Raw genomic sequence first — 16,299 nt, 5'->3', positions numbered from 1 at the left:
TGGGAAATGTTAAGAAAAAGTCTAGTGTAGACACAGCCTTAGAACTAGCTTCCGAGCTCACACTAACCTGAGTTGTACTTGTATAAATGAGATCAAAATCCAACATTTAAACTTTACGCTAAGATTTTTTAATTAAAATATGTATTTGAATATATTTAATACTTTGACAGTTGTCTACTATCCTGCAACTTTCTACCTCAAGACAGTGCATAATACACCAATGTTCATGTCAGTAAGGGGTTAGCAGATATTTATCTTAATTTGTCTATCATAAAAGCAAAAGATCAATAACCTTAGAAGAAACTTATAGCCTAGATGCACTGTAAGCTAAATAAAAAGTTACCAGAACTATGCCACCACCGTGGTTTTTCCCCCTATTATGGAACCCAGACCTAAATCAACTGTTAAACACTTAGTGTAAAGGTATGCCAAACATTTCTCAGAACTTTCTTAAGGTCCCAACAAAGACTCAACCTTTTCTGCAAAATGAGGCCTAGGTTAAATATTTTATTTGGCTCCTTAAGATGGACTGAGAAGTTGGGCATGAGCTCCAGATCAGTTCTTGGACTCACATCAAACACTATCCTGTCATTTATCCAGTCAGTCAAAACAACGTTTTCCATCTAAACCTTTAATGTTTATGTCCTGAAAAACTGCTAATTGAATCCAGTTCCTGAAATCCATTTTTAGAATCTATACCATCCAGTTTAAAGATAATGAACAAAAAAGAAATAAGTATTACACACTGATTACAGAATTAATCCTACCAATGTTAAAGCCAAAACAGAAGACTGCTAGTTTCATAAAGCCAAAGAAAATTAAGATTAAACAACACTTGTCAGATTTAGAGAGCAAATTACTTTAAAAACAAAAAAAACAAAAAAACACTGGAATATAAGGATTTTAATTCCAAACAATTTTAGCATTCAAGCGTTCTCAGACCGCTTTTCCAATCAAAATGGGTAATCAAAACCACACAGGGTACTTCAAACTATTCCCAAGCAAGAACTGACGTCAGTTCAATTAATAAAATTCAATTCAACACTTATACCAACTTTCCTTAAGCATGTAAAACTTCCTTATAACAACTGACCTTATGTGTAAATCAATTATGATTAATGAAAGCACAAAATACCTCAACATATCAGACGTATATTAAGAAACAGACCGATGCTTCATTCAAATCTCTGAAAATCAGAGTTGCTCAGTACCAAATCCAAACAATTATCAAAGTTGCAAGATTCTTTCTGAAGACAATTTTGTGTGTATTTTCTTTTCAGTATTTCTCTTCCCATATTTTATTAGCAAGGATATATGCTCAAAAATAGTATCTTTGTTTCTTAAGAATATACATGCCCTTTCTTGGGATTGAATGCATCATAACTGTACATTTTACTAAAATTCAATAAATAACTGAAAAAATATCTACTCCTGCTGTTTATTTCTTCACAACAATCATAACCCTCTGCAATGTACCTATGTTGTCACAGACAGAACACTATGTCCCTAGATCTTTAATAAAGGGAAGAGAAATCCAGAGGTGAAAAAGGAGAATTTATTAAACAGATTTTTGTTCATAGTTTTCCATTAGGCCGCAACAGATTTATAAAGTTTTAAAAAGATAGTGCTCAGAGAAACTAACAGAAAAGCAAAGCTATCAGCCAGAGACACAAAAGTGAAGAACAGTATTTTAAAAACTAATATTCTCCCACACATCAGCCCAGCTACATTCATCTCAAAAGCTTATTTCTAAGGAGTTCAGCACATGGACACTATAATGGCCCTGCATGAAAACCCCTTTTACAAGATTAGTCCAAATAAATTCTAAAATATAATGTAAGCAATTATAAGTAATTATATCACAAGAAAAAATCTACAGTAGTCTAGAAAATAAAGCCATTTTTCTCCCTACTCAGAATTATTTTAAAAAGTTAAATGCAGTAACTTTAAGACTTTTTTCGCATTAGAAGTTAAACTGGAAATACCGCACATGCCATTAAAATTACATAATTTCAAAAACGCAGTAACTATTTTTAGACTTTTTTGAAACAAATAATTTATTTTGCAAAGCACAGCTATTAACTTGGTTCAATAAGTTGTTGGAAGACCAACAAAGTATTTTAAATATTTATTTTAAATCTTGTATTTTCATTCACTGAAGTCACAATTTAGGGTACAAAATATGTTTTTTAAATTCACTATTTTCTCGCAAGTCTTCAGTGATTATTTTTCAAAGGCAGAAGACAAGCTTTATCCATATTTATAAACGTTTCTCTATATTTATCTGCTTACACTGCCCTCATCACTACAAAAGGAGCACATTCCAAGTATTCAGAAATAAAAATAATGCCTTTCTTCCTTCCCAGCATGTAGGCTGAAATAGTTTACTTTTATGTATATAATATACATATATATTATTAAAGGCCAAGTTTTTTTAAAAAGGTTTTTTTTCCCCAATAGCAGGAGGAACTATATCCAACGAATTGTTTACAATCTCAACTAAGGAAGTTGACTTGAAAACAGCAACACAAAAGATCAAAACAAAAGGGACAAAGGGCCTGATAGTTTGTTTCACGATTACACAGAAAAGACGGTCGGAGAGGGTGAGAAACAACCTAAGGTACCTAGCGCCTAAAAAGTTACAATGGCCTCCTGCCCGCCCCTCCTTCCCTAAAAAATACAACTACTCCAAAAAGAGATCCAGCATGTTACAGACTTCATGTCATAAATCGAGTGAACTCGGGTTTAATCTCGATTCGCAAGACAGGGAGGCGGAGGGCACCAATACCTCCATCCCACCCCAGACACACTCCCCAAGGCTTCACCTCTCCTAACGAAGGCGTGTTTTATTACTTCGAGCGAACAATCCGATCTGATAATCGATGCCACCACAACGCTTCACACAAGTTGTGTGCAAGGACGTTTCCTTCGTGGCACACGGACCCCTTAGCAACCCGCCCCCTGCTGCGGAGCGCCGGGTGAGAGGAGAGAGTTTACTTTTTCCGGAGGCCCGAGTCTCCAAACCCCAGGTTCAATCTCAAATACACATGGAGGGAGCTCGATCCCACCCCTCCAGCTGGGCTCGCCGTGTTTAGAAAACAGAGAAAGGGGCTTTCCCCGGCTCTCTCTTTCCTTGCACCCCCCAACCTAACACCCACACTCCCCATCTCCGCTTCCCCCCCGCCTCGCCCCACACACCGCCCGGCCCCCCCAACCAGACCTTCCCTTCCCCCCCGCCACACTGCCCGGCCCCAATCTACTCCCCACAACAGCGCCCGCCCCCCAACTCGGCCCCTACCCCCCTCAACCTTCTCCCCAAAGCAGCCCCGTACCCCCCAAAGCAGGCTCCCCCGCTACCTACCCCCTTCCCGTCTCCTCACAAAGCCCGGCTCTTGGCCCCCAGCCCCCCTCTCCGCCTCCCCACTGCCTCCTCCCGTCCCCGCGGCGGAGCAGACCCGGGGCTCGGCGGGCCCCAGGCTCGGTGCGGGGGGCTCCCCCAGTCCCTCCTCACCTGTCAGGCGCAGCTTGACGGGCCCGTTCCTCCGGGCCCCCTGGTTGGACATGTCCCCGGTCGCTGCTGGGGCTCGGCGCTGCCTTCGCCGGGGCTGCCCCTGCCTCTGGGGCCGGGCAGGAAGGGGGGACGCGCTAATGGAGTCGGGCTGGGCGCTCAGGGCAGCGGCGGCGGCAGCCGCCGGACGAGGAGAAGCCCGGATGTGCCCAGCGTCGCCATAAGCGGGGCCAGCGCCGAGGAGGAGGCGCCGCCGCCGCCGCCTTCCCCCGCCCCCTGCCCGGGGCCCTGGCGGCGAGCACAACAAAGCCCGGGACAGCGCGTAGCGCGGCGGCCGACCGCCTCCCTTCCTGCGGGACAGGGCCTGCGACCCGCTTAGCCCCCAAGTGGGGCTGGAGCCCTCCCCCCGCCCCGGGTCCCTGCACCTTCCTTCCTGCTTCGGGGAAAAGGGCCCCTGTGCCCCCCTCAGTGCCCCATGTCCTCACTACCCTCCGGGGGCAAGGGGGTGCCAGTCCCCTTAGTGTCTCCTCCACTGGGATGCCCCCAGGTCCTCACTACCCACGGGGGACAAGGGGGTGCCTGTCCCCTTAGCGTCCCCCCCACTGGGATGCCCCCAGGTCCTCACTACCCACGGGGGGAAGGGGTGCCTGTCCCCTTAGTGTCCCCCCACTGGGATGCCCCCAGGTTCTCACTGCCCCTTAGGGAGGGGGCTGTCTGCCCCCATAGCATTCCCCTTGCCCTTTGGGGATGCCCCCATGTCCTCACTACCCTTGGGGCTGCTTCCCCCCCCCACACACACACACTACTGAGGACAGAGCTCCTGTGTATCTTTAACTCCCCCCAGGGAAAAGCCCCCCTCAGCTATCCTCTGCCACTGTGTGAGGGTACCCCATGGCCCCTCAATACTATCCACAGTGGATGGGACCCCCTTGTGTCTTTCTTTCTCCCTCACGCTGGGCCCTCTCATCCCTTGCTTCCCAGAGATGGGGCTCTTTTCACTGGGATGGTAGCTTTGTGCCCCCAGTTTTCTGGGAATTGTGCCCCCCCTGTGTGTTTCTTCCCTCCTTGCAAATTTCACCCCTTCCTCGGGATGACACCACCCTGCACTACTGGATGCTGCTCCTTTTGCCCCTAAATGCTGACCAGGGAGACTTGTAATCCTATGATGGGCAGAATAGCATCAAGTGTGACTAATAATTCCCACCCTGGAGTTGAAAGGCTCAGAGAAATGTAGGCACAAATCATATTGTGAGTCAAAGGGTTGAAAAAGGAGTAGGAAGTTATAACTAGTGGGTGGTGTGCAGATTTATGTATTGAAAAACCAAAGATTCAAAAGTAAAATAACTTTATGGGATAAAAGTTTAGAAATAGATTGTAATACCCTTCTCACATCGAGTAGTACCCTGTTCCACAAGTATGATGAGACTATTTGTGATGTAAGGTACTTTTCCGGATAAGGGTATCATAATCTAACCATGAAAACCATTACAACTCAGATAAATCCACCATTTATGTGTGATTTGGGTGCACTAGAAAAGTCAGGGAAATTCCTACACACACACTGAAATTCTCAAAAAAAGATTGACACAGATCCCGATTCTCAGTGTAACTCTTTTGTCTTCCAGATCCAGTGGCAACTATTCCAGAGAATTCCAGGCCTTTCAACACACCCTCCACTAGGGACACTCCAAAGCAGCAAGAGGATTTAAGGAAGGGTATCTGTATCTTAATGAACAACCCAGCAATCACAGCAGAGGCTGGAGGGGCAACTTTCAAAAGTGCCCTAAATGAGAGATTTCAGAGTAACAGCCGTGTTAGTCTGTATTCGCAAAAAGAAAAGGAGGACTTGTGGCACCTTAGAGACTAACCAATTTATTTGAGCATAAGCTTTCGTGAGCTACAGCTCACTTCATCGGATGCATGAAGTTTCCACAGTATGCATCCGATGAAGTGAGCTGTAGCTCACGAAAGCTTATGCTCAAATAAATTGGTTAGTCTCTAAGGTGCCACAAGTCCTCCTTTTCTTTTTGCTAAATGAGAGACAATCCTGGGACTAACACAGCTACAACTACTCTGCATACCCTAAATTAAGGAGAATGCTGGTGTAGCTAAAAATGGGCAGGTACTCCCACTTAAAATTATGAGTTTGAGATGCCATTGTAAAATTTCCATGAAGATTGAGATCAATAGGAAACTACTGGCTTTGTAATCAGACTGCTGATTATATTTGATATTGTTTCTGATGCTCACCCAGCTTATCTGATAGTTTCATTACAAGTACTATTGTAAAACTGTATAGGGCAGAGAGGGAAGCTCATATTGACATAATACCAATGTATGACACCTACCTTTAAAATAAAACCTTCAGTTGATAACATGCTGTACAGCACTACACAGAAACTACATAAATGTGTATTAGCAGATAGAGCTGTCATCTCTCTTCAGGGCAAAGATTGTGTCTTATATGTTTGGACAATGCGTTGGACATTCTGCCACAATACAATGAACAATCTGTTTAAATCCACATAGGACCTTGCTATCTGCTGGGTTTGATTTCAGAATCAAGTGATCATTAAAAAACAAACAAAATGGCTACTTGCTTTTATTTATGCACTACCTTGTAACCATTTTTGCCAAAAACTGCAAGATCTTCCTAGGGAATATGTCCCTTGCAACTCCTTTTCAACACAGAATTCATGATCTGCAGTTCTCTCTGTAAATGATTCTTGAACATGGCTCTTTGATATGTCTGGGAATTGTGCAATATCTTTTGGAAGAGCTTTTTAAGTCCTGGAGGGCTCCAAATATGCTATCTGTGGAATTACACATTGTACCTGGATATTGTACAAGATATTGCTATTGACATAATTCCATTGGGTCATTCTAACCTCAATAAAACCATTATGATTTTTCCGTTTACACTGTTTGGGATGAGTGGTTCTTTACGTTATTAAAATTTTTATGAAAGGTGCATGTGTAACAGCTGCTTTTCGAAGTTAAATAACTAGACATTTTCTGAAACAAAAGAACATGGGAAGAGTTATTGCTTGAGAAATTAATTTTTTAAAGAAATATAAAAGTAATTTTTTTAATTGGTCAAAGTATCTGAAAACACCACATTTTAACTTCTATATTCAGACAACCCCAGTCTGATTTTTCACAGATGCTGAGCATCTCTGTAAGGGCTTGTTCCAAAGCACATGAAGTCAATCGGCTTCTTTTCATTGACTTCAGTGGGCTTTGGCTCAAGCCATTGGTTGTTAGTTTCAGCTCAGAACATACTGAAATTCTCTTGGATTAAGCTTCAATGGGATTCCACACAGGTTCAAGGGTAACAGATCCTAGTGCAGGATAGGAATCTAACGCCTAGATCCACAAAGCTACTTAGGCAGCTAAACACCAGACTTCCGTGCCTAAATCCCAGTTTTGGCTCCATTGTGATCCACAAAACTCCCACCTAACCCTTTAGGAACCTAAACTTACTCAACACCTAAATTTTCAGGGTAAAAGTTCCTTAGGCACCTATGTTTCTGCCTCTGGGTATGTGCACTGCTTTCTCACTCTAAGTGTACAGATGTCTATCTCCCACCTAAGCCCCAGATCGAGTCAGAAACTTTGCAGAAGATAGGCATTCATCTGCCTAAGTCACGTGTGGTGTGGCCATACTAGGTGTGCTCAGAGGAGATAGCAGTCACCCCCCTTCTAGCTCAGTGGTTAGAGCACTCAGCTGGCATTTTGTGAGACCTGCGTTCAATCCTTCCCCTTTGCTGGGTGGGAAGGGAAGGTTTTGAGCAGGGGTCTGCTGTCAGGAAAGTGTTCTGAACTATAGAATATTCTGATGTAGGGACCCCTCAGGTGTATCAATAATTAAAGAGTCATTGGAGTAGGGGGACTGGATGCTGGGTCCCTAACCCCACTGGGCTACAGAGTCATTCCCCTTTATCTCTGGCCCAGTGATTCTGTTCCACTGTGGATAAGCAGTCACTGGGCCAGAGAGAGAGAGAGAGTAGTGGGCACCGCCTCCTCCTCTGGCCATTTTGGATGGAGAAAGGCAGGGGCCTAACTCATTCCCAAAAGAAATGCCTTAGGTGCCTCAGAGTATGTCTACACAGCAAAGAAAACCCATGGCTGGCCTGTGCTAGGTGACTTGGGCTAACGGACTGTTTCATTTCTGTGTCGACTTCCAGATACAGGCAGGTGCCCAAGCTTTGGGACCCTCCCACCCCACAGGGCCTAGAGCCCAGCAATGAAACAGCCCCACAGCCCAAGTCCCTAATTCCAGGACAGCACCTGCAGCCCAGACTTAGGAGAGAGAGGGGCAAGGCTTAGGACACACCTCTCTCCTTGGCATCTCCTATCAGCTAGCTTAGACGTCTCCCTGCCTAGCCTATTGACTTTTGTGAATTGCATTCTTAGGAACCTATCTCTTCCCATTCATTTTATGGAAGCCTAGGCACCTAGCTCGGGTTTTGTGGATCACAGTGGTAGTATTCCTGCGATTTTCCAGGCACCAACAAGTTAAGCACCGCGATGCCCAGAGTTGCATCACCTAAGTCCCTTTGTGGATCTGGCATTTGTATGTAAATTGGAGGTTAAGCCTCCAAAGTGACTAGTGTCTCCTGTAAAATACTTAATCCCAATGAGTTCAATGAAAGCTGAAGGTGTTCAGCACTTTGCAAGACTGTGTCCTTAATTAGACCTATGCATGAGTTGGGTTCTCAGGGATTGTTTGTAGTGGGTTTACTGGTTTTTGCATTTGTAATTGATATAGGTCTCTTTTACTATTTATTAATATCATGTATTTGCATATTCTCATTTGTCAAAACAGTTGGCATATTCAATACATTTAAATTTCTTGAACCTTTGTATCATCAATAAGTAGCTCTATCATGAAGACTATTTTTGTCTTTCTTGTTTTGTTATTTTCAATCTATGAAAAGTCCTTATCTTCACTAGGAAGAAAAAAGTATTTTTAAACACATCCAACTAACATGTTAATATCCCAGTGTACCACACCATAGGTTTATTTTGATCAGCTAAGACGTGTTTAAAAAAAAAAGAGTTATACACCTTCTAGTAACTGTTGTTCTTCGAGATGTGTCGTTCAAGTCCATTCCAATCAGGTGTGCATGCGCCACATACACAGTCGTTGGAAACTTTTCCCCTTAGCAGCTCCCATCAGGTTGGCTGGGGAGTCCCCTGGTGTGGCGCCTTCATGGTGCTCAATATATGACCCTGCCGACCCGACCCCTCTTCAGTTCCTTCTTGCCGGCTACTCTGACAGACGGGAAGGTGGGTGGGTATTGGAATGTATGTGAACAACACATCTCGAAGAACAACAGTTACAAGAAGGTGAGTAACCATTTTTTCTTCTTCGAGTGCTTGTTCACATCGATTCCAATCAGGTGACTCCCAAGGACTACCCTGGAGGTGGGGGTCGGAGTTAAGGAATCGCTGATTGGAGAACCTCTCTGCCAAAAGCTGCATCCTCTCTGGAATGCTAGGTGATGGCATAGTGAATGGTAAAGGTGTGTACGGAACACCAGGTTGCCGCTGTGCAGATCTCCTGGATAGGCACCTGGGCCGGTGCCTGTTGCCTCTAGTGCTCCTTTTCATTCACCGCTGAGACCACCAGGGAGCAAGGGTGCGAGTGAGAGAATAAGTATTCGTACTCCTGAGACGGGACAAAGTACTTCCTCTCTATGCCCCTAGCAATGGGCGGAATGGAGGCTGGAGTCTGCCACAGGGTTTTATTATTATTTTGTATGGTCTTTATTAGTGGTAACACCACCCGTGAAGGACTTCTGGCGCAAGAATGTCTACCATTGGGTCTTCTGTTTTGGCCACTTCCTCTGCCTGTAGGCCCATGTTGCGGGCAATATGGGCAAGCAGGTCTTGGTGCGCCCTATGGTCGATGAGCGGAGGTCCTGAAACTGATGCTCCTGCTACCGCCTTATCAGGCAAGGACGATGATGTGGCAAGGGAAGGTACAGGGTCCTCACAGCCCTCTACCTGCCTCAAATGTGGGATACATGACAAATTGTCACCTCTACTCTTGCAAGCAGAATACATTCAGATCAGGCCTTACTCCGACAGGGAGAGGGGCCAGGTCTATAGCATCATCGCCTTTTCCCTTAACTTTGCAAAAGCCCCTGTATGCTCTCTGGTAATTGGGCTCTGCCGGTTGGGAATGAGGGCATAGCCATTTTCTATCCTATCATTCCTTCCCCAGTTTCTGTGTGGAATCACTAGGTAAGACAATGTCAGCATTTTTTACTCACTGTCCTCTTTGCTGAGTAAAGCCCCCGAGTGGGGCGGGACGAGGAGCAGCAGCCAGGAAAGGAACCCATGCAGCAGCCATGGTGACAAGGGGGTCAGGAAGCTTTGCAAAGCAGTTCTCAGAAAATGTATTTTCTTACAGTGGTCAAGGCCTGTGCACTGCCACAAGAGAGTATACTTCACTCCCCTAACAAAACAATGCAACAGACATTCTGAGACTCAAGGAGTTTCTTGTCCTCTATATAGGTTTATTTCTGCCCCAATAATCTTCTCAGAGAGGATGCATCAGACATTAAATGGATACTTCATTGTTGGGTCCTATATGTATAAAGTACATGTTACTCTCAAAACATCTCATTTCAAGGGTAAAAAGAAGCTGCACATTTTATGGAGCTAATCTTGTGATGTAAGTGTTTAAGTATTACCATTAAATGCTGACAAGTGATCTCTATTTCACTCTAGGCTGATATCACTGAGTAACAAATCCTTTCAAGATGAGGTAGCTAGCTCAGATCCAGAGGGAAGGGAGTGCCTTTTCTTGCCCAACAGCTCACTTTTTGGATGACAGCTGCATTGACAGGCTCAGAAGGGAGTTCCATCCAGTCATCCTCAGCCAGAAGGTTAGTGATTGAGACATGGAGTCTCAAGGGTGGGCAGGAATGTGTAAAGAAAGGAAGAACTGAAGCATCTTTAGGGCTCCAACAGAGATGTGGAGGAACCATTGGGGCGATAAAATAATTTAATAGTTGATATCACTGGTTAGTAACAGTTTTTGAATAAATGTGTAGAGATACAAAAACTGCTGCTCTATGGCTGCATACCACAGAAATTTGATTCTTGAATTTCCCACTATGCAGAAAGAAAAGGCTTTACATTTACAGAGGTTTCTCAAGGGATTTAGTGTTTTTTACTGGAAAAATGTAAACACATGTCTGTAACCAAATAGCATTTGTTTTCAGAAAAGGAAATGTGTAGCTAAATTCTTAGAGGTGATGTCCTTTCCATCTTTAGAGACAGAAGAGGATGCTGGAAATGTGTTCCTCAGAATTTGAGAAAAGTATGGTATGTGTTCAAAGAGAAACAAAGATTATAATCTCAAGTCTTCCTACAAAGGGGTTTAGTCACACCATTCCTTTAAACAATAATGAGAGAGCTGGCTGGTATTATACCACATTCTTCACCGGCATATGTAGTGATTTGATGGAAGCAAAGGTTCTTCATATTTGCTACTTTCGATTACCTGCTGTTAGTCTCTCTTTCTCTGAGCCTGATTCTTCTCTCATGTAGAATGGTGTAAATAAGGAGTAACTCCACTGGAGCCAACGGAGTTAAAATTAGCATAGGTGGTAGGACAGTTCAGCCCTATTCTCTGTGTTTTCCTTTTCCCCATAGCATGCTGTTTGTGGAATTTGCAACTGCAGTGGGCAGACTGTGCCTATTTTTTCCACCTAATGATCCAGTTCTGAGAGTAAAAGGTAGTACTACAATAAGCATCCAGGCAAAGCAAATTAAAATGTTAATCTATCAAACTCAAATCAATTTTAGGAGGATAAATCTGGAATCTTTCTACAGTAACTATTGCCTTCAGTCTTCGCAACTCCAGCTGTGTGAATAACGTAGCTGGAGTCGATGTACCTTAGGTCAAGTTACCGCGGGGTCGGGGGGGAGGAGTAGACAGGAGAATTTCTTCTCTTCAGGGGTAGAGTACAGGGGTTGACTGGAGAGCGATGTGCTGTCGATTTGGCAGGTCTTCACTTGACCCACTAAATTGACCGCTGGTGGATCAATCTCAGAGCATCGATCCCGGCTGTAGTGTCCAACTTTTTTCTTTTTCACTACTACTTTCCCACACTGGTAACAATGAGCTTTTAAAATAGCTGTTTGCGATACTAGATAGTCTCTCTAGATCTGAACATTTACATCTTCAGTATTCTGTCTCCCTTCCTTTTTAGTCAATTCTCTCCCAACAAAATTCCATGCAAAACATTTTTTAAAAAGTCACGGTACTTACATGTTTATAGACATCACACATTATTCACTCTGCTTGCATGTTATATTCCTCCCTCCCACCTCTTTGTCTTGTAAGCTTTTCAGAGCAGGGACTGTCTCTTATTGTGTGTTTGTACGGTGCCAAGCCCAATTAAGCCTCACCTCATTTGGGCTCCCTAGGCACTCCCTAATATTAATTAATAATAATACAAATTTACAACATTAAACTTGGACAATATCTTATTAAAATAAAATCTAGACAAACAACTCCCATAAGAAAGAAAGCAAAAGCAGGGCAGTTCCTTTAACTACAGGTAACATAATATTTTTTCAGAGCATATCCTTACTATGTTGAAACATGCAGTAAAAGTTCAGCAAACAATACCTATTGGTCTGTGGGGATTCTTCAGACCCCCATTGAGAGCACTGCAGAGTCAAGAAAGGAGGATCCAGAAATGATGATGGGTTTGGAATGAGTACTTGTATTGCTTCACTGTCTGGGAGAGAGAATGAAATAAGGTAAGGCCTGATGCTGCCATTTTCACTCACAGTGAATAGTATCTTATTTCTCAAGGAACCAGGTTTATTTCCTTAGGCCATGAGTTCCTGGAGACCACAGAGAATGCTGTTCTTTTATGACCTCCCTCAACCAAGGCCCTCTCCATAGACATCTTTGCTTGCAATGGCCATTGTCCCTCTAGCCAGAACCATGCCCTTTCTCCACTTTGGCTATGTCTATGCTATCACTTATGTCGCTCAGGGATGCGAACAAGCACCAGTTTGGACAGTGCTATGCTAGCAGGAGAGTTTCTCCCACTGACATAGCTACTTCCACTCATTGGGGGTGGATTAATTAAGTCAAGAGGAGAGCTCTCTCCCATATGCTTAGAGCAGCTAATGTAAGCTCTCTAGTGTAGCCATTTGTCAGGCTCTCTTTTAGGGATGTCTACACTGCAATTAAGAAACCACGGCTGCCCCGTCCCTTGTTCTGTCTGTTGAGCAGTACAGTGGTCCAGATGTGTATGCCCAGATCAGCACTTCATCTAGGTTGCGTCAGCTCCATGGGCCATAGGTCTGACATCTTACTACAGAGAGACAAAGAAAGCTATCCCATGACGGACGATTTCTTCATCGCAGCAATATAATGAGCAGAAATGTCTAATGAGAAGCAGAGCTTCTGTTTAAGATTTCCTCTGGCATACAGAGACAATGCTTGTGTAAAAGGTCAAGATTCAATCCATTTCTCAGGCTGGAGAGCAAGATGGAGCTCTGCCTCAGAAGAAGAAAATAGGAAGGATGTCTCCACCAGCTGCTGACATACCATTGCCCTCTCAGACAGGATGCGTTTTGGGAAATTGTGTATCTCTGAAGGGAAATGACTGCAACTGTGGCTGCAGAAAAAGATGACCCTCCTCCCCCATGACAGGATTTTCCAGTGGTTAGTCATTTAGATATGTTCTGTAACTCCAACCACAGCAGATTAGTAATTGAGGCACACATATTTCATTTACTCCTTCAGCTATTTTGTTTCCTAATTATGTCCTGCTGGATGGCAGTGTCCTCATGTTATGTTATAAAAGTAAGACATGCAAACTCTTTAAAGAGTGGATAGGCATTGAAACAGGCTAACCAGGTGCATCATAGTATCTTATGGATAGCCAGAGGCTAAAAATCCCTGTCTGAAACAAACAAATGTAATATTAATTTGGAGAGAGAAGGCATCGGATTAGTGTTTAGAGCAGGTGACTGGGAGTCAAAGAAAAAAATTCTGCTCTCATTTATACCAGTATAACCCCAGTGTAACCTAGTTGGCCCCAAGACTTCTGAGTTCTAGTCCCAGCTTTGTGGCCCAGCTGAAGTCATCAAACTTCTCTGCCTCTGTGCGTGGTGGTGTTTTTCAGAATCTATGCTTCAGTACTGGTTTTTGCATAGCACTTGTATGCAATCTTATGGTAACAAACCAGGATGTATGAACACAGAGGGGAAAATTACTGTGGAAATCAGTGTCATATTTCAAGAGATGGTTTAGTGACATAGGACTAGAAGTCATTCCTAATTCTGCCTCCCTGTGGGCTCCCATTGAAATTAATGGGTGAGTTTCTTCTCTCACTTGAATCAATGGAAATCAAGAGTAACTCCAATGAACTTGATACAACCTGTGTACTGAGAGGGGGATTAGGCTCAATGACTTCAGTGGGAGCAGGATCAGCCCTAAATAACCTTGGCCAAGTCACTTAGTTCAACAGTTTCAAAAGCAGCCATATGTTCTGGGTGCCCAACATGAGATACACACTGAGCCTAAATTGCAGAAATGCTGAGTGCTCATAACTTCCATTGAGTGAGGGGGACCTGTGAGTGAAAAGTACTCTGGAAAAGCAGGCTCAAGGTGTCTCAAACTCATCATCCCAAAAATCAGCCACCCAAAACCAGAGGCCACTCTTGAAATTATTAGCATCACCCTCTCTTCATTCATCTGTAAAGTAGTGATAATAGTACAAACTTTCCTCAGAGTGTGGGGAGATTTAATTGAGGTTTGTAAAGTGCTGAGAGTGCCAGCTGCTAAGCATTCTCATTTAAATTATTAAAGGTACCTTGACTACCCCTTTATAAGAATTATGGGCCTGATCTTGTAACTCCCAAACAAAGCAAGGTGATCTTTAGAGCAGCTGCATGATCAGGTCCCATATACTTTTGTTTGTTCAACATGAGTGGATTAATAAAAACCTAGAACCTTATAGAATAGGATAGTTAACAAAAATACTATCTTGGTGAGGCACGTGGGAGATTTACCTCGTCACTGTATCTTTTACAACTGTTATGTGAATTATCTTGAAAGATTTTAGTTTTCAGAGGTGTTTAACTTAGAAAAATGAAATGCTATCACAGTGAGACTGTCAGCCTGGACAATTCTGTACTACAGTTGACATGAACCACTGCTTTCCACTAATTCATAAGTATTTGGTTACTAAAGGAGTAACTAGTCTTTTCTAAATCTCTCCTATTCCCAGATATCTCAGAGTAAGTTTTTATAGAATAATGCTTCCATCTGCAAACGGTGAGGCGTAAACATTCTTAAATAGTATGTTTTCTGAATCTCAACTACATTGCTCCCTGGGAGTGAGGGTGTAATTCCCAGTGATGACAGCAGTTGACCCAGTCCTTGTACTGTACATTGACTCTTTGCACAATGTTGGTCAATAGTGATTAATAAGAACATGGCTGCCAAGTGAAATCAGATTCTAGCTGATCTGTTCAGCTCAGTAGTATTCTTTGGACAGCGGCCAATAGAAGAAGGCAAAAACATCCAATGATGCACCTATCAACTGTGAAATACTACAGGGAGAGAGAAAAATGCTTTTCTGCTTTTTCTAATGCTTTTCAGGGTCCACTATAACTAAGTATTTCTAAGTACTCATCACTGTGATATCTGAATGCAATGGCTAAAACCTCATGTTTCAGAGTTTAAGACCATATATAGTTATTACAGTGAGGATGAGACTCTGATGGGGGGCTGCTTATCCCACATCTCCTTCCTGTACGATTTCTTGCACCTTGCTCTGAAGCATCTGGTGCTGGCCACCATCGGAGACAGGATATTAGACTAGATGGAGATTGGGTCTGATCCTACACTGCAGTTCTTGAGTTTAGGCAGGGGTTTTAGATGAAGGAGCCTATAACGGTATCAGACGTAGTTGTCCGGAGAGCATCACCTCATGCTCAATCCGGAGTCCCTGAGTCAATGGGAGTTTTGCATGTGGATTGTGTTAGAAATACCTCCAAAGATTTAGGTTCAGGTATGAGATTAACTCAGGAGGAAATATCCAAATAATGATAAACATTCTTCTAAGGATCATTCTATGCACAAGAACTCACAGCACTACCATAGTTAATTAAGACTCAATCCCAGGAGGAAGGGAAATGTTATCCTCAATGATGGAGAAACTAAAGCACTAAAAGGTGGGGTGAGTTACCGAAAGTCATAAAATAAAACTTTCAGTGTCAGGAATGGATCCAGGCGAAGTGGCTTTCACTCCAAAGTTCTAACCCCCATACTGCCTCCTCACTCTATATAACAATTGTGTAGAGGTTAATATGCATGTTATTTCAAAACTTCAGTGGCTGAAGCACATAGATTCTGTGATATAATGATGCAGTAAAGCACATAGGAGTCAAATAGAACAAAAATCAGAATTTTCTTTCCGCTTCCTTCCACTTGCTAAATCCAGCTCAGCATTTTTTCCCACTACATATGCTGGAGTGTCATGAGAGACATTTACATATCCCAAAATCTGGATAAGCTCCTTATGTGCTTGACCTTAGTGGTGTCATTCAACCTTCCAAATGTGGAAGTGATTTAGGGAAGAGGGTGAAGACAACCAACCATCAAGTCATTTATTATTTTGCATTGCTGAATTTACATTTTCCATACTCCCTACTACAATCCCTGGGAAAGAGTGATGAATGGCCTAGATATTTAAGAGGGTCAAAGGGACTATTGAAATGCTAAATGTGATCTGAAAGAA

General features: G+C 43.2%; 1 protein-coding gene across 2 annotated transcripts in view; it reads right to left on the bottom strand.

Annotated features, from left to right (window-relative positions):
- The window catches only part of SMURF2 (SMAD specific E3 ubiquitin protein ligase 2), a 96,679-nt gene extending 92,937 nt beyond the window's left edge, over positions 1 to 3,742 (bottom strand). For both annotated transcript variants that reach the window (XM_074971184.1, XM_074971186.1), the window contains exon 1: positions 3,512 to 3,742. In XM_074971184.1, coding sequence (XP_074827285.1) covers positions 3,512 to 3,563 — 52 coding nt within the window. In that variant the 5' untranslated portion in view covers positions 3,564 to 3,742. The remainder of the gene's footprint in view (positions 1 to 3,511) is intronic.
- Between the last annotated feature and the right edge of the window lie 12,557 nt (positions 3,743 to 16,299).

This window comes from Natator depressus, chromosome 14 (genome assembly GCF_965152275.1).
Source record: "Natator depressus isolate rNatDep1 chromosome 14, rNatDep2.hap1, whole genome shotgun sequence".
NCBI classification, from domain to species: Eukaryota; Metazoa; Chordata; order Testudines; family Cheloniidae; genus Natator; species Natator depressus.
This window is presented reverse-complemented; position numbering and strand designations above follow the sequence as displayed.